The 25,511-nt window shown below is 37.7% G+C and overlaps 1 protein-coding gene across 1 annotated transcript in view; it reads right to left on the bottom strand.

The window, feature by feature from the left end:
- LOC146004441 (cytoplasmic dynein 2 intermediate chain 1) overlaps positions 1-25,311 on the bottom strand; it is an 81,453-nt gene extending 56,142 nt beyond the window's left edge. The window contains exons 1-7 of the mRNA XM_083143299.1: positions 25,159-25,311; positions 16,663-17,125; positions 14,107-14,585; positions 9,084-9,355; positions 4,832-5,015; positions 2,172-2,312; positions 499-648 (exon numbers count right to left, since the gene is read on the bottom strand). Coding sequence (XP_082999425.1) covers positions 499-648; positions 2,172-2,312; positions 4,832-5,015; positions 9,084-9,355; positions 14,107-14,585; positions 16,663-17,125; positions 25,159-25,173 — 1,704 coding nt within the window. The 5' untranslated portion in view covers positions 25,174-25,311. The remainder of the gene's footprint in view (positions 1-498; positions 649-2,171; positions 2,313-4,831; positions 5,016-9,083; positions 9,356-14,106; positions 14,586-16,662; positions 17,126-25,158) is intronic.
- Between the last annotated feature and the right edge of the window lie 200 nt (positions 25,312-25,511).

Here is a 25,511-nt window from a genome sequence, read left to right as displayed (position 1 = left end):
CTGAGAAATGAGGCTTAAACACAAGAAATGTAATTTATATTAGTAGTAACACCAATCTGGAAATCTATTTCAATAGACATGGAAACTAAGACTGCGACAAATAACATGCAGTATGCAAGTTTCAGCAGTTGTGAAGCATATTCTATTGTGATCATGTCTAGAGTTCTATTTTTAAAAAATCACTTAACAAATAATCAGAACATTTAACAAAGTTGATTATAAGTTCACCTTATGCTCATGTTGGCTAATTGGGTCTGGAACTCTAGTTTCAAGTGGGATCTCAACCACTGTACAATGTTACCTCCACACAGAATAAAAGGCAGGATTCACCGATCACAAGGCAACAACATTAGCCAGCATGCCATCAGGAAGGGCCTAATCAGAATTTATAATAGCCCACCATTCAATCAGCACACAATTCTGCTTGTGGAATATTGCTCTACAATTAATGAAAATGCATCATGCTGGTGTTGGCTTAGGTCTAAAAATAATCCTTACCCTTAAAAACACTACAACACTATCCTTTTCACTAGAATCGCTGCTTTTTACGCTATATGGAACAGGTGCCTGCGTCCATTTATTTTTCATTATTATCTCATCAGTTTGAACCTCTTCAGACAAGTTGTCTTCATTGGTTTGAACGTGAGCCTGAAATACATAACATCACCAATGGCAGTAAACACATACTGTGCAGAGCATTAAAATTTACACAACTCCAATGGGAAGTAACAGGTATACACTGTCTCCTACCTCCACATTATCAGCATTTTATAGTTGACAAAGCATATCCGTTTTTATGAAAAACATACAAATAATGTGAGGGCATCCAACCCACACCACATGAAAATTCCCAAACATCAAAAAACGAAGTTTACATCTGGAGAAAAATAGCAACATTATACCTACGAGGCTGGCTTGGAAATTAGCCAATATCCATCATGTTAATCATATACTTATATTTTAACTTATTCAAAGTAGATTAACACACTATCTGACAACTGCATTTGAATTAGGTTTCATTACACAAAATATTATTCATAGTTCTAATTTTCTAAATAACCACATCAAGATAACTAATGTTTTATAAAATCATTATTTCTAAAATTACTTGTCAGGTTACTATAATATCACTTTCACTGATATACAAATTTTAACTTTTTGTTTTTCACAAAAACGAAAGTTTGTTGAAAGTTGATTTTATTTTTATATTTTGGGCTGGTATTAAAAAATTCTGCATCAACATTTCTGTTACACATGTTTGATATTGTGCCTTAAAAAAAAAGAGAAATCTTCTCCTTAGGATACTGGTCGCATGGCAGATGATATATTTTGATATTTAATAATCCATTTCTTCATTTGGTAAATTTTTTCTTTGTGGGAGGCACCATACAGAAGTAGTAATCTGCTGAATGATGAGTCTCTTCACGCCAAACAACAAGCACAGTAAAACTTTTTTTCCATTCAACCACACATTAAGAATAGGGCAACATGTGAAGCAACACACAGTGGTTTGTCCCGACAACCAAAGTGCAGGAAATATGCTCTTTTTACTGCTGGAGAAAATGATCAAAAAAGTCACTTCCCCACAAATATAACAAAAGTTATTTCAGTTGTTAATAGATGTACAGTGCATCATCACGAAAGAAGTTACACAAGAAAATGTAACACAAACTGCAAAATACTCTTTCTTTAGCCTTCTTCACAGAAACATTGATGCGAGCTAAAAATTGCATAAAAGACAAAATTTTGTATATTTTGTAACTTAGTATGGATTAAAATAATGTTGCACTTTCTATTTTATGCACTTATACTCCATTTGGGACAAAGATTAATGTTTTGTGGTGTTATCGAAATTGTTAAACATCAAAGGAATTCAGTATACAACATATGCAGCTATTTTTTTTTGTTATGTTTCACTGTATAACATGAAAACAAGAGCCAATCATCAAAAGTTACTGTAATTTTCGAATTCAGCACCTTAAAATCAATAAAGAATCACTGTTTCAGTTTCTGTAAAAATTTCATTGTTTATCAGTGTATTTTGCCTTAGCAATGCCAGATACCAATATCGTTGATACTGACAAGAGAGATGGACAGACACTACCATCATGTAAGGGTACTTCTTTCATGCATACGTAAAAAAAGAAAAATTAAGAGAAAGTAACACATACCTGAGATGTATTAGATCTCCCAAAGTTCTTCATGTAGAGCTCATATGGTATGGGTGGAAGATCAAACAAAGCAAAGCTCATGGTATCAAGGTGAATCATACTAAGCAGCTCATCACCTCTCTTTCGAGCTTTTGCCGTGGCCTGCAGACATGGAAATAGAGTTACACATACAATAGCATAACATTTTCAACAACTCGAATGGCTTTCACTTTGACAGTGAGTTACAAAAAAGGCACATAAAAATTGAGTTTATAACTCCACTTTATGCACAGACAGGATAATTGGGACTGCTTAAGTGTGAGCATCTGGTGGTGGGAGTAGGAACTACTACAAGTATCATAATTTTGTTCTCTCCTAGAGGAAACTGAGTTTTGGGCCACCCTGTACAGTTCAAAGTGAGATCCGAACCACTGTGTGCCTTCACCAAGTATAGAACTATGGACCCCTTGATTACAAGGCAATGATGCTACTACTACACTATTGGGGTGAAATGGAAAAGATAGAGAAAATTTGTGACAAGATCACACAAAGGAATTGTGATAGAAGAAAAAAGGAGTTAGGAAGAGTGAAGACACGAGATGGAACTGACTTCATTGCTCAACCATATTGAGGATGGAAGCAACAGAGAATTGTGACGAGTCATTAGCACTGCAGATTGCAAACTATGTCTAAAATATAACAGCAAGGGCACCCGCAGGATTTTTTTCTCAGGGAGGCAAAGTCATAGAAACTTTATTATTACTATTATTTTTGTTATTATTATTAGTTACTACTACTTTGCCAATCATAAAATTAAAATTGAATTGAAAATACTTTGGCGTCGTATAAAAGTTCAGACTTGTGTCTACTATTTAGATAGAAATTGAATTTGCCTTTCTTCCCTTCAATAAACATCTATCACTTTGTTGATGAACAGTTCTTTGTCTTTTTGTACTTGTCACAATGCACAGAGTCAGAGACCACTTAATCTGCTGTACTTCATGGTACTTCTGATCCATGTTTTTCTGTGTCGAAAGGTACTGTAAAATAATACGTAATAATAATAATGATAATAATAATAGTTGCTGCAACTTACGGCCTCGTGTCACAGAAAACAATATTTCTTGTAAAAAATCGCTACAATTTCACCCTTCGAATTACATTAATTCTTTCTGGAAATCTCAGGGAGGGCAAGTGCCCCCCCCCCCCCAGCCCCTCCTTGCAGGCACCTTTGGGTCAATAACAATGCTTCACACTGCAGAGGCATCACATGCTGTATATGCTTTCAGCTGGCTAGTGAGTCTTCAGACGACACATGTTGTTTATCACTTTGGAATGAAATCTCCTTTAGGTATACAAAATAAATCAAGTGGAATCAATATTTATTTCTCAGAATAAGGTGTTTCAATTTTTATGCACCTGTTCCAGAGTTTCACTAGTACCTGGAAACGATCAGCATAGAAAAACTTGTCATTATGCTGGAGTCAGTATTAGAGTAATTTCATTGCAACTGCTGAAAGCCTATAACCTCCTAAAGAATTCTTTAATGATCCTAAGAGATGGAAATTGCTAAAGGTTCAGGCCGTATGTGGGGGTGATATCTTGCAGCATAGCTCCTGTATGGGGTCATGCATTATCTTACAGGAGGAGGATACTTTTTCAACCATTTATTTATTTAGCAGAGCAAGATTTGTGTCTGCTCAAGGTTCATTGCATGCTATACATTTGTTATTCAGGTTCAAGACCTTTACATGCTTAGCTAATCAGTGGTGATTTATTCATTCTAGTTTTTTTTACTTTTAGCCACTGTTATTTTTTAAAGGAGATTCACCTATAGGTCACATAAATGGTTACCTAGGAGGATTATTCTTGGTGGCCTCTATATACAAAAAATTGCCAGGAAAGATTGTGAGTGGCCCAGGCTCCACTTTGTCAGATGACGTCAAGGTCACGAGGCTTCGTGTGGCACCGTTAGGTTTCCACCTTGATCTCCCGGGACTGGATGACCCCGGATTGCATGCTGTATTTTCATGCGAAGAGGATAGTCAATCATGGAGTGTCTCATCACTATACTGCATGTTGTAAATGTCTACTAGTAACACATCTTCCACAAGAAACTTGTAACTACATGCTGTTGTATTCCTTTTTATGTCCATCAAACTAGAAGTTCTGGTTAGGCTTAAATGTACCTTCTATAAATATCTGAAGCAACATTCAATTCTTCTTCTACAAATTTTTGCCTCTATTTACATAAAACAGATACAGTGGATACATTAAATCTTGGTGGTCCCAACATAGCAAATTGTTAAGAATTTTTTTTGGATTTTATTATTTCCCGGGTTTTAAGATTATTCAGCTTGGTCCCTTTAATAACGTGAAATTGAGGTTCCACTGTACTTCGGACTTCCTACATTCAGTGAAACATGTTATAATTAGGTCCAGGTATCAGTTAATATCACCAGTGTGAGTAGACAAATCTTTTAAACGAATCACTGACACTAGCTGATGACAATTATGGTACATTTATTTATTTTTATTTATTTATTGAAATTTCCAGTACAGCAGAAGCCATTTTAAACCAGAAAGAAACAACAGTCAATGAAAACTCCAAAGTGAAGAAGTACATTTTGCTCCAAGGTGTGTTCTGGCAGTAAAACTGCCATATCTAAAATTTAAATTACCTTTTTCTCCTGCTGTCGTTTTTTGGCTTGAGCAAAGTTGATGAAATTTCTCTGCGGCGAAACAAGTTCAGTGCTTGGTGTTTTCTCTGTGCTTCTTTTGTGACGTTTGTCTTCAACTTTCATGTCTTCAAATCCTTCATCAGCAACCATAGCTTCAGGTTCCAATACAAGAGCTTTCAACCTACTACAAAGATGGGAAAATTCTGCTTATTTCTGAAATCATTTATGGCAACTAAATATGTATTCTGCTCCCCACATAAACATATCCTCTGAAAAATATTATTAAAATGTGTGTGTGTATGTATATCTATCTACAAGTATATATATATCCCTGTATATATATTTACAGGGTAATCCATTTATAATAAAAGAATATAAATTGTACACTCCTTAAAAAAATCTTCCAACTAAAAGTTTCATGTGTTTTGTTGCTTAGAATTTGCTACTGAAAAAAAAATGAAAAGCCTATTTGAAAAAATGAAGTTGATACCTGTTTAAATACAATATAAATGATAGCTCCCAGTAGTTTACATTTTCACATATAACATTTTCTTTGTACAATAGGTATTTTTAGATACATTTATATTTTTCATTATAAATGGACCACCCTGTGAACATAGGGCTGAGAGATTACCACTTTCAACAGATACTGATACTTGAAAATTGTAACAATTGATAATAGTTCATAATATTTGTGAATTTTAATACAAAAGTTTTATAATGGATACATACCATACAAATCCACCAGAATTTTGTTTGAAAGTATTCATAATTTCACATGAGAACCATTTAATCACAAACTTCATCCTCACCCACACATTTTTGCTGACTCTTCGAGACACCTGAATTCCAGTGAAGCATTGGCAGGTATTGGCCCTTAAATTCTAATTCTAACTGATACACTACTATCGACTCAAACCATTATTATAAATATACAATATTTAAAATTAAAATGCATTTCTATTATTTTCCTATTACTCTCACTCCTTTCTAATGCTTACAAAATAAAAGGCAGCTCTTCAATTATGAAATACAGGGTGGGCCAAAAGTCCCTTACCACCCCTTGTAAAAATAGTTTTAGTGGAAATTGATGAATAACAACCATGTGTGACCACATTAGGCCTAGGGGGAAGTCATAAGGTGGGGGTGCCCTTGACGGTGGCCATCTTGAAAGCCGCCATCTTGGATACAAGTCCAGTTTTGTAAATGGGAAGGTAGGCATGCGATACATGATTTTAAGCTAGAATTTGATAAGGAAAACAATGGTGAAGTCGTAATGTTGAAATCTTCATTTGTTAAAAAGTTACAGGCATTCAAATGTTGGAATCACACCTTCATTTTTTATTTGTTGCAGGTGTCTAAATCATGCCACTAACCACAGAGGAGAGGAAAGAGTTAATAAGGGCATGGGGTGGAAGGAGTGCAAGGGTTGTAGCAGCTGAATTTAATGAACGGCACCCAGATCGACATCCTGTGTCTCATGTGAGTGTTGCCAACCTCTTCCAGAAATTCATGGATAATGGTTCAGTAGCGGACAAACCCAGGTCTGGAAGACCCACTGCTGCAACAGACGAAGGCACAACCATAGCAGTGTTGGCATCTGTTGCAACATCACCACACCACAGTACTCGTAGTCTCTCAGCGGCATGTGGTGTCAGCCGTACATCCATCAGACGCATCCTAAAGAAAAACAATTGGCATCCGTACAAATTGCAACTTCAACATTATTTATCAGAAGACGATCCAGATCGACGCCTGGAATTCTGTGACTGGGCAGTTGCCCAACTTGAAGCAGATCCCATATTCGCCTCAAAAATCCCGTTTTCCGACGAAGTGAATTTTTATGTGCAAGGAGAGGTCAACAAACAAAACTGTCGCTATTGGTCCGCTACCAATCCTCACTGGGTTGACCCCTGTAAATTGGTAGGAGCTGGAAAAGTTAAGGTGTGGTGCAGCCTATGGGGTACCAAACTAATTGGTCCATTCGTCATTCCTGGTAACCTTAATGCTGATCATTATTTGGCAATGTTGCGTGATCTCATCCTGCCGTCAGTGTTGTCCGAGGATGGCACATTTCCCTTATTTATCCAACAGGATGGTGCACCTCCCCATTAAAATTAAACGTCCGTGATTATCTGAATGAACAATTTCCTGGACGGTGGATCGGGCGTCGTGGTCTCATTGAGTGGCCGGCACGTTCACCCGATCTGACTCCATTGGATTTTTATTTGTGGGGTCATTTAAAGGCCAAGGTATACGCCGAGAAGATCAGGAATGTTGCTCACCTGGAAGAAAGGATCTTTGCAGCCTGTGCTGATATTTTACCTGACACACTTAGCAGGGTCATGGACAATTGGGGTGAACGACTACACACGTGCGTGGCGCTGGAGGGCGCTCACGTAGAGCACCATATGTAAAAGTGTGATTCCAACAATTGAATGCCTGTAACTTTTTAACAAATGAAGATTTCAACATTACGACTTCACCATTGTTTTCCTTATCAAATTCTAGCCTAAAATCATGTATCGCATGCCTACCTTCCCATTTACAAAACTGGACTTGTATCCAAGATGGCGGCTTTCAAGATGGCCACCGTCAAGGACACTCCCACCTTATGACTTCCCCCTAGGCCTAATGTGGTCACACATGGTTGTTATTCATCAATTTCCACTAAAACGATTTTACAAGGGGTGGTAAGGGACTTTTGGCCCACCCTGTAGTATACATTTGCTATAAACATTTCTAATTGCATATTAAATATCTGGAAGTAACCCATCTCTTGTCTTATCGCAAATCTGTCCAGCAACACTGAACACTCATCCACTGAATACTAATGCAGCAGGTATGGCCAAGTATTTTCTTGCCACTTGGATACTCATTTTTGAATTTCCAATACAACAGTGGTTCCTGGTCACGTGGAATAGTCTGTTCAGCAACGTACTTTTCTAATTCTGATTTTCAGGTAGGTTGATCCTTTGAATGAGTGTTTACAATAATTTTATTAAAAACTGCAATGATGAAGATCCATTAACCTAATTTTCAATGGATCTTACAAAATTAAAATATAAAACTCATTAGAAGGTAAAACTGTAGTATTATCGGTACCGGTTTAAATATGAGATATTTGCCGATGCTGATATGGCAATTTCTGCCGATATTCATACATCGTTAATCGGCTTCAACACATCCCTAGTAGAAAATAAGAACAAAGAAATGAACACTCACCACTGACTGTTAAACTATGCTGGGCTTATCATTGCAGTATTTGCACCCACTAAGCTCTCCAGTAACGAAAAGTTGGACAAGTACACATATTTAAAATTGTTATTTTCTGGTCAGTGGGATTGCTGTTTGCATGCATCCAAAAAATACTAGGGGTGTTTCAATGATTTACACTTTTGAATGGCCCACATCCCATGGTTGATCATTGGGCTTGTAATGGCAGTCACAGGTAGCTAGTACCTTGGTCTATCACCTTATATCAGCACTGGACAGAAGTGGGCCAATCCACTTGAGCTACAGCACATTTTCTGCACCACTGTCAGTGTGTGCGAAGACAATATGAAATACAATCAGCAAGGACAGCACTGAACGACGTAGCTCTTAAGGAAAAAGGGCATCAATACCACAGACATTCACACACAATAGTCGGGGAAGTATGGTAGGTGTGACAGCACATGGAACCCAATCTTGACACTGTTGGCAGTTGTTCCCAACTGGTATGCAAAGGAAACATTATCACGTCGCAAAAGCACACCTCTGAGGAAAGTCTCCACATATGCTGTGCTGTTAATGGAGGTCCCAGTTCAAGCCAGCTGATGAGCATGATTGCATTGATTGGACCCATCTCCAGCTCATAGTATTGAAGCCATTGACAAGATGGGGTTCCAGGTGCTGCAACACCCACCATACTCCCCTGATTATCATCTGTGAATATCTGTGGTACTCGTGCCCTCTTTCCAAAAGAACCACATCCTCCAGTGCTGTCATTGCTGATCGCCATCCACACACACACACACTGACAGTGGTACAGAAAATGTGCCATGACTCAAAAGAATTGGCCTGCATCTGTCCAGGTACTAGCTACCTGTGACTGCCATGACAAGCTCAATGGTCAACCATGGGATGCAGGTCATTCGAAAGTGTGGATCATTATGATACACCCTTTGTATGTATTCCAAGGAAAATTCTTCAAATTGCCTTCCATTTTTGCACATGTGATCATTCTGGGTGAGAATCAGATGCTACGTACCTCCTGACCAAAGCTGCAGAATTTTCTCGTTCCATCGCTCTCCGAAGTTCTTCCATCTCCCGCCTAGTCCTCTCCTGACCAGCCATATCATAATTCCCGGAGTCCATCTTCTTCTCCTCTTCTACCATGTTCTGCGTAATTTCCTCAAAAACCTCATCTCCCTCGTCATCATCTGACTCTTCTCCATCTTCCTCCACCTCATCGTCATCCAAAGCTTCGTCTTCAATTTCATCTTCAGATTCGGAGCATTCTTCGAAATCAGATTCATAATCCTAAACAATAAGCATAAAATAAACATCCAACTTGATACATGTAATAAAATCATTAGCAAGTTCCTTAAGTGATGGAAAATCAAGTGTGTTTTTTCATATGATAAAAAATTATATACATTTAAAACAAAAATATAATTAATTCAGCTACTGCCCTGAACAAAGCAGTGTGTAAAATGGTGAAGCATTGCCAATTAAGGTACACTACTTGCTCTAATATATTTTTTTGTGACTTATCTTTTAAGTTGTAGCGATTTCCGGTAAATAACTACGTTTATTATATATAAAATTACCGAAAATCCTACAAGTCTCATCTCTCTGTGTTCTTGGCGTAAAACGTTTAAGTAATACATTAAAACTTGTGTGGTTTTAAAAATTCACTATATGTGGCAGCACCTGTTCAGCTATTCTCGGCTGTTTCTTGTATCACACGAGTAGTGGCATTGACGTAACAGCAGCGCAGGTGAACCAGCAGTAGGTCACTCGCTCTGGCTTCAACCAGTCTGCCAGAGTTCTAATCACGTGTCAGCTTGATGCAGAAGCAACACCTGCTTCGATAAAATTTGAATTGGGGCTCGCATATACTTGGCCCGTTTCGGCAAGTGCGATGCCTGGGGAACATGTTCACGTAGTTGTAAGTATCGTCAACAAACTACAGGGTGCGGCAGAACCGACTAAGCAGTTTCTATCGATTACCGCGGGAGCTGTGGTGGGGGTAGGCAGTTGCACGTGGTCTGCCTTTGTTCAGGCGTTGACCCCATTTCAGTAGCTAAGATGGTCTGGACCGGTGCACATCGTGGTTTTGCCGTTCGCGCATATTATGAAAACAACAGATCTGTGATCGCTACACAACGAGCTTTTCGGCGCCAGTTCAACATTCCACGCAACAATGCCGTTCCTAATGCAAACACAATTCGGTCGTGGGTTCGGCAGTTGGAGGAAACTGGTAGCACACTAAGAAGAGATACACATGGCCGACGCAGATCCATCAGAACGCCAGAAAATGTGCAGCGGGTGAGAACAGCAGTTCAACAATTGCCGCAACATTCTGCTCGACAACATGCTGTTGCATTGGGGATTTCAGACCGCAGTTTGAGAAGGATTCTGCACTGCGATTTGAAGTTCCATCCTTTCAAAATAATGATTGCTCAAGAATTACGCCCAGCAGACTACGCCAACCGTAAAAATCTGTGTGAGCAAATGCTTGCTCAGATCCCTCCGAATGCAGCTTTCTTCAGTAGTGACGAGGCACATTTTCATCTTTGTGGGTGCGTGAATAAGCAAAACTTTCACTACTGGGCTGAACATAACCCCCGCATTATTCATGAAAGACCGCAACATTCTCCTAAAGTGACAGTGTGGTGTGCCATATCACAATTTGGCGTGGTAGGCCCTTACTTTTTTGAGGAGGAAGGAGTGACAGTGACAGTGAATTCCACACGTTATGTTTCAATGTTGCAAAATTTTCTGCAACCCAGAATGGATGAGATTGTTGAAGAACATGGACTGGGGGACTTGTGGTTCCAACATGATGGAGCTACTGCTCACACAGCTCGAATTTCACTTGATGTTTTGAGAGAAATGTTTCCGGGATGCCTCGTCTCTTTGAGGGGTGATGTCCGGTGGCCTGCGCGGTCACCAGATTTGAGCATTTGTGACTACTTTCTTTGGGGATATCTGAAGGAAAAGGTTTTCAAAAGCCGCCCTCACACCTTACCAGAGTTAAAAGAGCGGATTATTGACGAAGTGAATGCCATACCCCGCGATATGTGTGCAAGAGCTGCTCGAAACTTCAGGGATCGTCTACAACAATGTATTGATGCTGACGGCCGCCATCTTGAGGACATTATTTTCAAAACTAAATGAATGTAAAATGGTATATTGTACTAATTTTCTCTATATATCCAGATTTAATTTTTATTGCTCCTTAAAACTGCTTAGTTGGTTCTGCCGCACCCTGTATAATACAGTAACTACTGACGATATTATTACGTGGAATGAAGGAGGACGCTTATGACTGGGGGCCAAATTTGGAAATTCAACCCCACATTTCTTGGAGTCTATAAGTATTCGTCAAGCAACCGTGGAAGGAAGGAGAAACGTCGACGCAATTACGAGGAACATCATTTGAGGTGCAGTATAAAGGTATGAAACTTATTTTTGTCAAAAAAGTGTGGCCATTATACTTAGTGTTACAAGTGGTTGGTTTACTACGAATTTAACAGTGCTATAACCAGTGATTTTGGTGAAAGTGTAAAAATGTTCCAATTCTACCTTTTTTATGTAATTGACATATCCATTACACAAAACACAGTTAAAACAACGTCGCGAGTTCCTCCCCTTTTTTCTGATGCGAACCTGGTGATTGAGAAAATTTCGCAATAGCATTGCTTGTAGAGGAAAATTACGTAATTTGCAATTCTTGCACTGAGCAAAGTAAAAAATTGGACCAAAAAAATACTGTACAATTTGGGAAGTTGAATTGCATTTTTCTTAAAACTTGCGAATAAGTCGTGTTAAGACACAAATTGATTAAAACAATCGAATCGTCGCAAAAATGCAACTGGCCTAATCGAGACGTGTGACAATAGGTGCATAATGCATTGCTAACGCACGTACGATACCAAAGAAAGCAATTTGCCCCTTTTACATCCACTTTTCCTAAAGAGCATCTAATTTAATGCATAGTAATTCTTGTGCTGTTTATATACCTAAAAAAATGGAATAACTTTTAAGGCTGTGTGATAAAAGCATCGAGGTTGTTAGTGAGCAATATAAATGAAAGCCATGTTAGGGACTAATGTTAAATTATGTATTGAGATTACCGAGTGTTGAACACTGGTGTGTTTAATGGGATTTCTCTTGCTGAGCGAGAATACAATTTAGTTTTAAGCAAAATTATAGATGCTGTGTTGTTAAAGTTTTTGAAGTGCGCTGAAGGGAATTAACTAATCATTACAATTGTAAAAAGAGCATTTGTTAATTGAACGCACGATGCATTGATTAATACAAAAATGGTATTCCATTAGGTTTATTGAAGATTGTTGATTGTAACATTAACATAGTTACTCGTCAAGAGGTAAAGTCCAAAATTGTTGCTTGGTTAGCGTATAAAAACAGCAAATCTGAAATTTATGATATGAACGCATGTTTTGCATCAGAATATTGATGTTTGTAAAAAGAAGTAATCCAATTGTTTCCAAGGTGCACGTTACTATTATAATCTTATTATTGAAAGATAAAACATTTTTGAATAAATTTGTTATTGACGTTAAAAGAGAAACGCGACTACAGTAATTTAACATTACTTAACAAATACTAATTGTGGCCTAATTTTATGTGTGTACATATATTTATACATGTGTAGATACATAATTGGTAACCAGTGCTAAATGAAATTTACTTATAAGGAATAACAGTACATTACGCATGCGCAATTTTGAAATTCTTGTCGCGACACTTATTTTGCAGGTGTACGTAAAACCCATACAAGAACTTAAGCATAAGGTATCATCCCTTTGGTACAAATTGAATTTTGGGTAATCTGTAGCATTTGGAGATATGACTTTTGGGTCCAGCCAAACAAAGTGTGCTGTGAACAACACAGTGAATACATCACAAAGCTTCCCCTTTTTTTCAGCAATTTTGTACGTTCTTGCTAGTAATATTTTCGATCCCGGCCTCAAGCTAATTTTTTGTAATTTTGGTAGCAATATTATTATTATTATTATTATCCTAGCAAGCTAACCGTTACAAAGTAAACTAGCAAACTGTATCTTAAAAGAACAAAATAATCTTACTAGCAGTTTGTATTTCCTCTCAGATTCATAAAGAGGTTGAGATAATATACATACAATTAGAAAAGTGCATCAAAAACAATATTTCAACATAAATAATCATTTTCAATATTTTTCAAGAGCTTGTTTATTTAATATTTTCTAAGCCAAAACTATATGACATACAGTGTTCCCACCAATTATACAAAACCAAATTCCCTGATTTTTCTAGGTACTTTTAAAGACCTGTCCAGACCATTGTATAACAATCCAACATACAAATAAATGAGTGTTTGCCTTCAACTCTGCATGTTAATCAAATGAATAAAGTTTATTCAACATCATTGAACATAAATGACGAAAATTTAAATATAAGATCATATTTATGTAAAACATCTCACCCACTAAAAAAAAAGCCCGTTTGGAGGGAAATGTGAAATATGTTCTCGATTTCCAATCTTGGTAAGCAAACACAAAAAATAAAAATTTCCCAGACTTTCCCAAGTCAGTGTGAATCCTACACGAAAATGCATTTAGTAAAAAATATATTGCAAAATTAATGAATGGAATACTCACGTAATCAGAAGTGTCAATGGCCTTCACTGAAAGTACCATTATGGTACTCACCTAAAATGACTGAGGACAGCTATGGAAAAATTGCAGTCAGGGCAATCAGTAATGGAAAGTTCATTACCATTTAATTTCAAAATAAGTGAATAGTTTCCACATGGAATGAAGAAGTAGAACGAAAAATTGAAACCCACACTATGTGCTGATAAGCAATGAGAGTACGTACCTTTTTTATTGGAGGAAAAAATTCAAATTTGGTAAAATACTTTCTTCACTTGCAACTAATACAAATTCATGATTTTAATTGTAAAATATCACAATGTTCACTCTCATCACAAAGACAAAACTAATATTTTAAAAAAGCAGATTATCTTTTATGAATTCTATGGAACATATCACATCACATACCTCAAAGTCATCTTCATAGTCATATTCTCCTGCAGCATTGTCATCTACATCTGGAGCTACCTCTTCTTCATTTACGAAGGTACCAGACTTACTGGTACTCGCAATTTCCCTTGGTGCAGTATAGTCAGATGTCTTCCTTCCACCTACTTTCAGTTGTTGTGGAGCAAGAGTCTTGGCACGACTTGATTTAGAAGTTGCGGCCAGGTAGCTCTGCTCGCTTTTGGCAATTTTCACTTCCTTTGGGCTCAAGGTCCTCGTGCGGGTCCTTTCCCTGCTCAACTTCTCAGGCGGTGGGGCTTCCCTCTTCGTAGCTCTGTGTTGAGTTCTCTCTCTTCTGCCAGCATCACCACCTCCCTTGGACATTGAGGCTTCTGCTATGTTGCTCTTCGATGGGAGTCCCCGGGAAATACCTCTGCGGCTTTTCCCAGGTACTTCCGTTGGCATGCTAATAGCTCTTTGGGTACGTAATTTATCATTGCCTGTAACGAGTATGGGTGCAAAGGAAATTTACAGTGAATGTAGTCACTCCTCCATATAGCATGATAATTATAATCAAAGAACAGTGAGTTTGCATCCCAGTCATTTTACCTTCTATTTATAAACAACATAAAACTTATTTATGTATATGTTCTTTCATGACTTGTTCTTGTTTTAAGTCCACTTTACGGACAAATAGGTTGATGTTGTTTAAAGTGGAATCCGAACCACTATGGATACCAAACCCAGGATCCTTTGATTACAAGATTATGCATTACCACTATGTCCCCCACCCCATCTTTCTTGGCACCTGAGGTCGATTTCAGTCCACCCACAAGGTAGTGGCAAATTTTGCATTTTTTATGAAGATTGTATTGAATATGAATATTATCTGTTATTTTTACCTTGCCGAGATGTGTAATAGTGAAGTAATGAACGGCTTTATTTGGTACTATTTAACAGGTTATGATGGTGTTGCCCATAGTAACCTAACAGTGTTAGGTTTAGTGCTGTTAGAATTTTCATGTGTGTTATTTTGTGAGTCCATAGAATTATAATTTGTTTAAAAAAATAGCGAAAGTGCTCCAGAGTATGAGTTGGAGAAGAGCTGGTCACATGGATGCTGAATCATTCTCAAATATCCTTCTTGGCCTTTCAACTACATAATGGAAATGAACATTTTCAATGTAAATGTGCATAGTTCTTGAAAATGATTTGATTTTATTTGGGAGTGTTAGTTTGATCTGATCATAATTTTTCACCTTTCATTTAGTTTAATACAGTTAGAATTTCCATATTTTTTCTTTATGTGCTTGCATACAATGATATTTTGTTAATTGTGGCTTGTGTATCTTGAAATAAATATAACGTTACTTTAAACACTGAAATCTGTTGACAAATTTTACAAAGTTAAAATTTTCGGTGGCATGTAGTCACCAGTCCTTCAAATTTCTTAAAAATGTCATTTTTACCCATTACCAAAGGCGTCGTATTAGAAAAAATACCTTCCAAAGTACAACACACCTTTTACAAGAGAAATGAGGTGAATGCTACAACCAAGTGACACCAGAACAACACTTTTTTATCCCAAGTTTGAGACATGTACAGCCAATGCAACAGCTGCTGTCCTGGCTGTACACGGAGGGTTTCTAACGATTGTAGTATAAAATTAAAAGTAAATATGCACCAAAGTACCACCTGGAGACAGAATGGTAATGTGTACTTACATGGGAGACAAGTATGGGATGATTTACATACTTAGTTCCATGCTGTGGCCTTGCACTCTAAGCTGTAAGCTTTGGGCTTGGACTACGGGACACGTGCAGGAAGCTTCCTTGGGGAAGCATAACAACTTTTCCTCAGATTTTGACCAGTGTGTAGAACTGGTGGCCACCACATCATTGTGAGGGAATTGTGGAACTACTATTGAGTAACACAGCCTGGTCATGGAAACCCACAACAATGACTGTGGATTCGTTGTGCTGACCGCCAATTTTTAACTGCAGATTCGTGATTACGAGGCCAAAATTAGTGAGTATGCCAAATTTGAAAGTAATCGGAGATACTTCCAGTATTGTCAATATATAGCAAATCATGTTTAAGGATGTTTTGTTTCATTTATGAACTTCATGCATGCAATCAACTTTCTCTAACCTTGAAGAAAAAAGTGCACAGTCAGATAATACATAAGCATTTTCTACTTGAATTGTATACATGCCTACAAGCACATACACTTACCAGGTTTTCTGATTTCTCATTGCACTGTTTGCAATAAATAAATTTTGCCTCCCCAATGGTGTAGTGGTGTTATCTGCACCTTGTAATCATAGGGTCCCGGGTCCGATACCTGGTGCAGGCTCACAGTGGTTCAGATTCCATTTTAAACTGTAGGTACAGTCCCAATTACCCTATCAGTACAGTACATAAAAAGTAGATTTAAAACAAAACTCAAAACAAATGAATTTCCATCCTGCTCCTATATGCAAGTAGGTGGGTTAGGTTTGGGCTCTTGACATTATAAATAACTGCTCACGAATTAATACTTCCCGCAGCTACATAAAAGTAAAGAAGTCAACTTACCTCTCACAGTTTGATTTACGCTCCTATTGCTAACCGTCCTAGGTGACACTTTATTTTGCACCTCGCGTATTGACAAAGATTTTGCACCCCTCTTTGTCTCATCTCTGCTTGTCCTAATTTTACTTGTTGAATCCTTTCCTTCATCAGCATCCTTTCTGGCATCCCGACTGACACTTCTTGACTTAGCAATTGTGGTCCCTGCCTGTAAAGAAATCTTCTGTCTTGAATCAATATGCTTCTCTTCCACTCTTCTTCTTGGTACAGAGGCATCTCTTGTTTTCGTTTCAGCTTTGTCCTTTCCTTTCACTTCAGTCCTCTCCTTTGATTTATTCCTATCATTACTTTCTCCTCCTGCTTTTCTTCTAAGACTATTGCTCTTACTTTCTTTCACATTACTGCCTTTTGTAACAGAGCTTCTTGAATCTTTATTGATGTCTTTCTTTGATCCTCTACCTGCAGCTCCCTGCAAATATACAGGAGCAAATTCAAGAAAACTAACAATGATTTCAGGGTTATTAGTAAAATACTTCACAAAATTGGTAAATAACATATGCATGCACAATGACAAATTGCACATTCACCAATGAATGACAAGGTCCAGTATGTACTGAAGAGGTACAAAATAGGGAACTTTATTTTTCCAAGTTCACAATGTCATAGCAGTATACTTTCTCTTATTTAAAATTAAAATATTGACCAAAACATTTATGGGACATTCCAGCATTACACGTGTGACATTTCACACATACAATGTAATGGGATTGAATTATAAATGGTATAATTACAGAATACCGGAAGTATTGCCAATTGCTTTCAAATTTGGTATACTCACTAATTCTGACCTCGAAATCACGAATCTGCAGTTAAAAATTGGCGGTCATGTCTAGAAAATGTGAAATACCATGCATACATTACCGCAATGATTGTCGATACACTACTGGTCGACATGTTTGATGATGTGAACAAGTGAAGTTCGCTATCCGTTCCATGTAGCGTTGCTTTACATGTGACAATATGGAGTCTTCAATAAAATTGGAAAACAAACTTGCCCCACGAACCATACACGTAAGATTAGGTTAGGTTAGGATAGGATAGGCAAGCATAGTCAAAATTCAGGGTATTCATAAACATAGTTTTTGAACGCTAATCATTGGAAAAAAATGTTGTTTCCTTCATAAATCACCAGTGTTTACTTCGTTCACGGACCCCCTTATTTCTACTTATTTCACATTTTCTAGACATGACCGCCAATTTTTAACTACAGATTCGTGATTTCGAGGTCAGAATTAGTGAGTATACCAAATTTGAAAGCAATCTGAATTTTGCCAAATTTGAAAGCAATCTGAGATACTTCCGGTATTCTGTAATTGCTCTTTATAAATAACTACATATGTTCATATGAAACTAAAATCAGTGTTTTTGTTCTAGACATGAGATGGGATGGGATTAAAATATCCATAATGAACTGATTTCATAGCATTATGAAGTACTTTGTGGTGTCTGCTAACAATTAAAAAACTGAGTATGATGACATAGCCTGAATGCTGGAAAAGCAATAACGAAAAATTTAAAAATGTAGCCAAGTTTGACTTCATTTGTCTGTGAGGCATATAGGCCACAGATGCTAGTGTTTTTTGTTGTTGGAATATGCAAATTATATGCATTCACACCTTAGTGCAATTAAAAACAAGAACATTTTCAGATTGATTAATTTTGTTATGTACATGGAATGGAATTCAACCACTTTTCATGGAATGCTCCTTGTAAGAATAAAATGACATTCCATTAAATGAAGTCTTACATAGCAAGAACGAACAGTTGCTACAAGCATAGTCCCATATAGCCCACATTCGTGTGTCTGTGTACATGATCTAGTGCAAGAATAATGAATGAAGTAAAATTGTTGAGTGCTTTGACACATATGGCTAGTTCATTCTTGTTCTGATATTGATTTGATATCGAACTATTTCTAAATATGACCATCTTTTAACAGCACATGCAGTTCCCATACATGCAGGGCCAGATCAACCTATGGGCAACTGGGGCAATTGCCCCAGGGCCCCCACCAAAAAATCTTTTAACCATTTGGCTATGCTTGTGAAAAATTACATAAGAAGTTGTATTTTAAAAATAAAAAAAAACTTCAATATTGTCGTAGATCTACACTCTTCTGGATCCAATTGTAGAACAGCTCTCAGTCGATCTGTTTGTAGATATCTAAAGTCAGTATACTTTATACCATGGATTGATTTGGCTTTGGTGTGGAAATAAGGCACACTTATTCAAACAATCAATTTTCAGATACGATTAAGATAATAAATAATCCTACGAAGTACATAACTTTCTTTCGTTAATAACATTGTATTAGAACTGAGTTTTTCTAGGGAAAAAATTTGTGGAGATACTAGCGCTCTCTCTTGGTGCATCAGTGAACTACGTGACACCTAACTTTAAGCTACGCTCTTGTAAACCTCGCTAACATAAGCTAACGGACGGCGGAATGAGTTGATTGTTTCCTTTCAGCTCTCGGCCATTGAGTACTTTTCTCAGCAGTGTGTGACTTATGTGTTTGTAACTAGACAGCTTACCTCACGTAGTATTGAGGACTTTTTAGGTAAGTACAAACATACTTATGTTCTTTCCTTGTTTAATGTTTTTTACTAGCATATTAGGCAAAGCACATGGTGGTTTATATATACTCGTATATGTTTATGTTCCCCCCAGGCCCGTAGCTAGAATTGATTTCCGGGGGGGGGGGGCTTTCTGGTTATCAGGGGGGGCTTTGTAAACCAAGTCGTTTTTTTAAAAAAAATATTAAATGAAGGTAAATGTGTGTGTGTGGGGGGGGGGCCTCATTCATTTATAAATATCATATACTACACAAATACTACATTTTTCTACATCTTTGAAAACATCTCTTGAAGTGTTAACTGACTGATACTGAAATTATCCCTTACACACCCCATACTATTTTAGATGATACAGATATGTATATCACACACAAAAAACGCACAATATTTAATCACGGTGCCTACAGTATATTCCACCCCCGGCTGAAGCAATTAAACTCCCCTTCCTTCCCATAACTTGGGAGCTGTTGTTGGCCTTTGACGCAGATGCGGAGAGAACTTGCATGATGACATCAAAGTCACAGATTTCTGTCTAAACGGGAGGTTGCAACATGGACAGTGAAGGTACAGATAAAGAAGCTCCCCTATGAAAGAACTTTCTGAAGTCTAGAAAATATTCTAAATACTTGCAGCTACTTGATGATGTAGACTTACTGGGGGATGATGTGAATACAATTAAGAATAATGCTAAAATATTTTTCAAAACTGCTAAAGAGATAGGTTTGGAAGTTAACAAAGAGAAAACTAAATATATGCTTACAGGCCGAAACCAAGTGTTAGGTAATAATCAAAATCTAATTATTGGTAACAACTCGTTTGAACCAGTTTCCAAATTCAAATATTTAGGAGTAATATTAACAAATGAAAATTATATTCAAGAGGAAATAAAAAGTAGGCTTAATTCAGGAAATGCATGTTACTTCTCTCTTCATAAACTTTTGTCTTCTCGTTTAATATCTAAGAAACTAAAAGTTAAAATATACAAAACCGTAATTTTGCCTGTAGTATTATATGGATGTGAAACTTGGTCCCTTACATTGAAAGAGGAACATAAATTGAGAGTATTTGAAAATAAGATCCTTAGGAAAATATTTGGACCTAAAAGGGATGAGGAGACAGGTGAGTGGAGAAGGTTACATAATTTAGAACTACATAATTTGTATTCATGTCCAGATATTATTAGAATAATTAAATCAAGAAGACTTAGGTGGGCAGGCCATGTGGCACGAATGGGAGAGGAAAGAGGAGTTTTCAGGATTCTTGTTGGGAAACCTGATGGTAAGAGACCTGTAGGAAGGCCAAGACGAAGATGGAGGGACAACGTCGAGATGGACCTAAGGGAAATCGGTAGAGATGGAAAAGAGTATATAGATCTTGCTCAAGATAGGGAAAGATGGAAGGCCTGTGTTGCTGCAGCCATGAACCTTCGGGTTGAAGAAGGCTAGAGAGTTAGTTAGTTAGTTACTTGCAGCTACTTCTGCTCATAAACAAAATGAGTGAATGTAATAGATACTGTTCATATTCTGTGGATTTATCCTTAAAGTTGTGAGTTGTCTACATTTTCACTCTTCACTGGAAACAAATTATGCAAAATAGTTTACCTAATGTAAAGGGGGGCTGAGCCCTGCCCCTGGCTGGTTCCCCCGTAAGTTAAGACTCTGTGATGCACCCAAAAAATTTTTAACAATCAATCAATAAGTTAAGACTCAGTTATCGGATTTCCTTTAAAGAAATACCACAAAATGTTGGTACTCAGGGATGTGCTGCAGCACAGCAGGCTAGGAAAGGCTTGTGCAAGCCGTTCGTTAAATTGTTGTTCTGACACGGTAACATGGATGGATATTTGTATGTGTCCTTTCGTTTCATTCATAATCATCTTTTCATTCTCATCATCACGATTAACTTCAATAGGAAGAAAAGGTTACAGTTTGTTATATCGGAGACACATTTAAATCTGATATTTTGGGTTTCGCATTGTTCGTACTTACCAATTGTGTATTCCGGAACATAGTTCTAGCTGTCATTATGCTTTTTACACTAAAACAAACAATTTTTCACATACAGAGTGATTTTTTTAAATTCCTTTCTTCGCTTCCGGAACACACAATATGGCGGGTACATATTGATTCATGTTGTAGGTATGCAGCGTATCAACCTTCTTCACCGAGAAATACCTACTATCGTATTCCGGTGGAAATTATACATTATGCACGGGTAGCTGACGGATAGCCCCACGAACCATTCGCGGATAGCTCCACGAACCATTATGCATGGTAGCTGACTGATAGCTCCACGAACCGTTCACAGATAGCCCCACGGACCATTCACGGATAGCCCCACGAACCATTTCCATAAGGTTAGGTTAGGTTTGGTTGGGTTAGGCAGGCATAGTAAAAAAAAAAAAAAAAAAAAGGGAGTTTGAAAAACTGACAGTGGGTTACGTCATCGAACGTGCGGAGCATGCAGTTCACGTACGAGAAGCATGGCAATTGTGTGTCAGTGGGATATTTCTCTTGAAAAATATATGATTTGCCCATCAAATAGATTCCACGATGAAAGAAATTACCTCCACGAACGTTGGAAAGCTTGGAGAAACTCATTTCAGTAAGTAGTTTCTTCTGTAAAAATGACGAAATGTGTCTCCGATATAACGAACTGTTACTGAAGAAAAACAATGTTGAATAACGGAAATAACAAATAATCGTAAAAAGGGTAACAGTTTGTTATATCGGAGACACGTTACAATCTGATATTTTGTGTTTCTCATGGTTCGTACTTACGAATTGTGTATTGCGGAACATAGTTGAAGGTGCCATTATGCTTTTTACACGAAAATAACATCGATTTTTCACATTACGAGTAATTCTTTTGGTTCCTTTCTTCCGTTGCGGAACATACAATATGGTGCGCACAGCTGTGGATCATCATGCGTCGTGCTTGCGTTTTGTCGATTTGGCATGAGCATGCAGTGTTTCAACCTTCTTAACCGAAAAATACCTACTTTCGTGTTCATTATGTCATTGCAAACCATTAACGGATAGCCCCACGAACCATTGATGGATAGCCCCAAAAACCATTGACAGATAGCCCCAAAAACCATTCATGATAGCCCCACGAACCATTGAAGGATAGCCCCATGGACCATTTCCGGCAAGGTTAGGTTGGGTTAGGTAAGCATAGTTAAAAAAAATTCTCGTAAAAAAGGCACGTTTGGAAACACTGGCGAGACAGTGTGACTTTTGACGCTCGCGCCATCTGCAGGTACATAATGGAAAAAAACAGCATAATGTTGTCGCTTTACAGAAAATGCAAATTCCTTACATAAAAAGTGAATATTTCTTGTCCTGCAGCATTCTATGGTGAAGTTTTCAGTTTCCGCGAAAGAAAATACCTCGAAGAACATAGACAATGTCACAGAAACTGATTTGGAGCGAATTTACAATATAGAGAAAGTCTCCAATTTTGTTAATTTTCGGTATACTAACTAACTTTGACCTCCTAATCACGAATCTGTTGAAAAAAACCGGGGGTCATGTATATGCGTAGTTTTACGAACAAAAATGTAATCTCCTGTCATTGTATCCAACCACGCCGTTGTTTTACAAGAAAATGATTTATGATGTTCAATTCTAGTACGATCCCTATTTTTTCGATGAATTTAGGGGTGAAATGAATGCTAATGGAACCTAACCTAACTTCGTGTGAATGGTTCGTGGGGCTACCCGTGGATGGTTTTTGGGGCTAACGTCAATGGTTTTTGGGGCTACCCGTGGATGTTTTTTGGCGCTAACGAACAATTTTTCATCAAAATGTACAATTTCCGGACATGACCCCCGGTTTTTTACAACAGATTCGTGATTAGGAGGCCAAAATGAGTTAGTATACCGAAAATTAACGAAATTAGAGACTTTCTCTATATTGTAAATTCTTACCACTGATTTCAGTAAGTAGTTTCTCCTGTAAATTTGAAGAAAAGTGTCTCCGATATAACGAACTGTTACCGTAAAAAGTTGTCAATGCTGTTCCAGTTCCTAACAATAATGAAACACACTGCTACTCTATCAATTAAATATTTTGGTTATTGCGTTTTATTTCCCTTGCTGTTGAATTGTCGTGGATTGTCAGTGGCGACGTGTGAACGTTTTACTTGAAATTCACATAGCTTCAGGGTATATCTTGAAATGTTGCATGGAAATTTTGGGTAACATTATCGTATGAGGGAAACTGATTCCTTCAAATTTACAGGAGAAAGTACTTGCGTAAATCATTTTCTTTAGCGGTGTGGAAGTTCCTGAATGTAGATTTGATCCATTTTAATGTGAATGCGTATCGTTTTCTGCGAAAATCTCTGTCCGACATGCTGTTTCTGCTCCTGCCATTTGCTTTCTGCACAAGAGTGTAATGTTACGTGTGTTAAGATGATGCAACCCCATAGCCAGTGTTTCAGCCTCGCCGTGTTTTCACTAGAACATGACGTCTAGTATTTTTTTTTAACTATGCTTGCCTAACCTAACTTAACCTTACGTAAAATGGTTTTTGGGGCTAACGTCAATGGTTTGCGACATACAGTAGAGCGTCAATTATCTGAAGTAATTGGGGGACATGGGTGTTCGGAAAACTGGTTTGTTCGGATAATCGAACTGTACATGTTTATTTGCCAAAAAGAAGTACTGTACAGTAAATTTATTCATAAAAACAGGCATCTCTTTAAGTATTACAAAGTAACGTACAAAGGCAACTTTAGTAGGAATATATAGTATGTGGTACAGTTTATTAAACAAAAATATGTACATATTACATACGCATTTTGCATGAACAATACATACACCGACAGAAGTGTGCTGATTGTTGAAACACAGCGACTGGCGGCTTGGCCGGTCAGCAGCGCCTTATGAAGGCCCCATTAGAAGCAATGTTCCGCCAGCGGTGGCTCAGTGCGGCGACTACTGTGGGAAACTTGGTTTGGGAGTGAGGGGGATGATGGACGGTAGGGTGGGAGAGTAACAGGTGCGAGCGAGTACACAGTTCGGTTAAGCGGTCGTTCGGATAATCGACGCTCTACTGTATTAGCATAATTTCAAATCCGGGCACTAAAGTAGATATTTTCCGGTGAACGAGGTTGCAACACTGCATAAACCGACAAAACACTCTCAGAACGCCCCCTAAACCAGTACGCTATCACGGCCATAATGTGTTACAGATTCGAAACAAGTAACAGTAAGTACTCGTAAATGTAAGAAATAGACATTGATATGCATTATTTCACTTTAGGAAATGTTCCACACTCGAAAATAAAACGTTAGCAATGTAAAGAAGTCTGAAATATATGATTCGTAGGGGTTTCCCTCATACGATAATAGTACCAAATTTTGTGTAAACGTTGATACCTCTTGTAGTTTGGTAAGGGATTTTGTGTCTATTTTAAAGTGTTTTATGGGGAAGTTCGAGGAAAGAGATCAGTATTACAATTTTACATGTACCGCTCAGTAGATATTGTGAATGACTACTGATTCTAAAATCAGGTCTACCATTTCAACTGCTGTAAATTGGTGGTTAACATATTGAGCTAATAAAACTCCTAGTTAAAAATAATAAAAAAATGGGGGGGGGGGCAAAAAAGATTTTGCCCAGGGGCCTCCACAAACCTTGATACGGCCCTGCATACATATCATGAAAACTTCACTGTTTCTTGCAAATTAACCTCACAAATTGATGTTCTGTTCCGCACAGAAATTAAACATGAATTAACTTCGCGTATATTTACTTATGTTTAATAAAGGGTGGTTTTTTATATTTGTCCACATACTTTAGGAAGCGAATTTGCATTTCATTAACTTATAATTATTTACAAGTTACAATCACTCACCCTATCAATTGGCATACTCGGTAGGAACTGTCATGTCACATCACATACTACGTGCATGCGTGCTACACACGTTGAAACATCACAAGTTTATCATTAGTTCTAGAATGTCACTTGTACTTAAACACATTTCTCGCTCCACTATTACAAACTGAACTATTTCCCATGGATCAATGCGAAAACAAAGTAGGAACGTCACGCGCTTCAGCGTGGGGGTCTCAATTATCGAACAACACTTTAGCAACCTTGTGTACTGATGTCACGGGGCCGGGAGAAAACTTTTGAATTTTAGACTAGATGCCTACGTTGTCAGGTTAGGCTAGCTAGGTGTAGTTCTCTTAGCCTAAATAATAATT

The sequence above is a fragment of the Lepisma saccharinum genome, chromosome 1, assembly GCF_977018435.1.
Source record: "Lepisma saccharinum chromosome 1, izLepSacc3.1, whole genome shotgun sequence".
Lineage (NCBI taxonomy): Eukaryota > Metazoa > Arthropoda > Insecta > Zygentoma > Lepismatidae > Lepisma > Lepisma saccharinum.
This window is presented reverse-complemented; position numbering and strand designations above follow the sequence as displayed.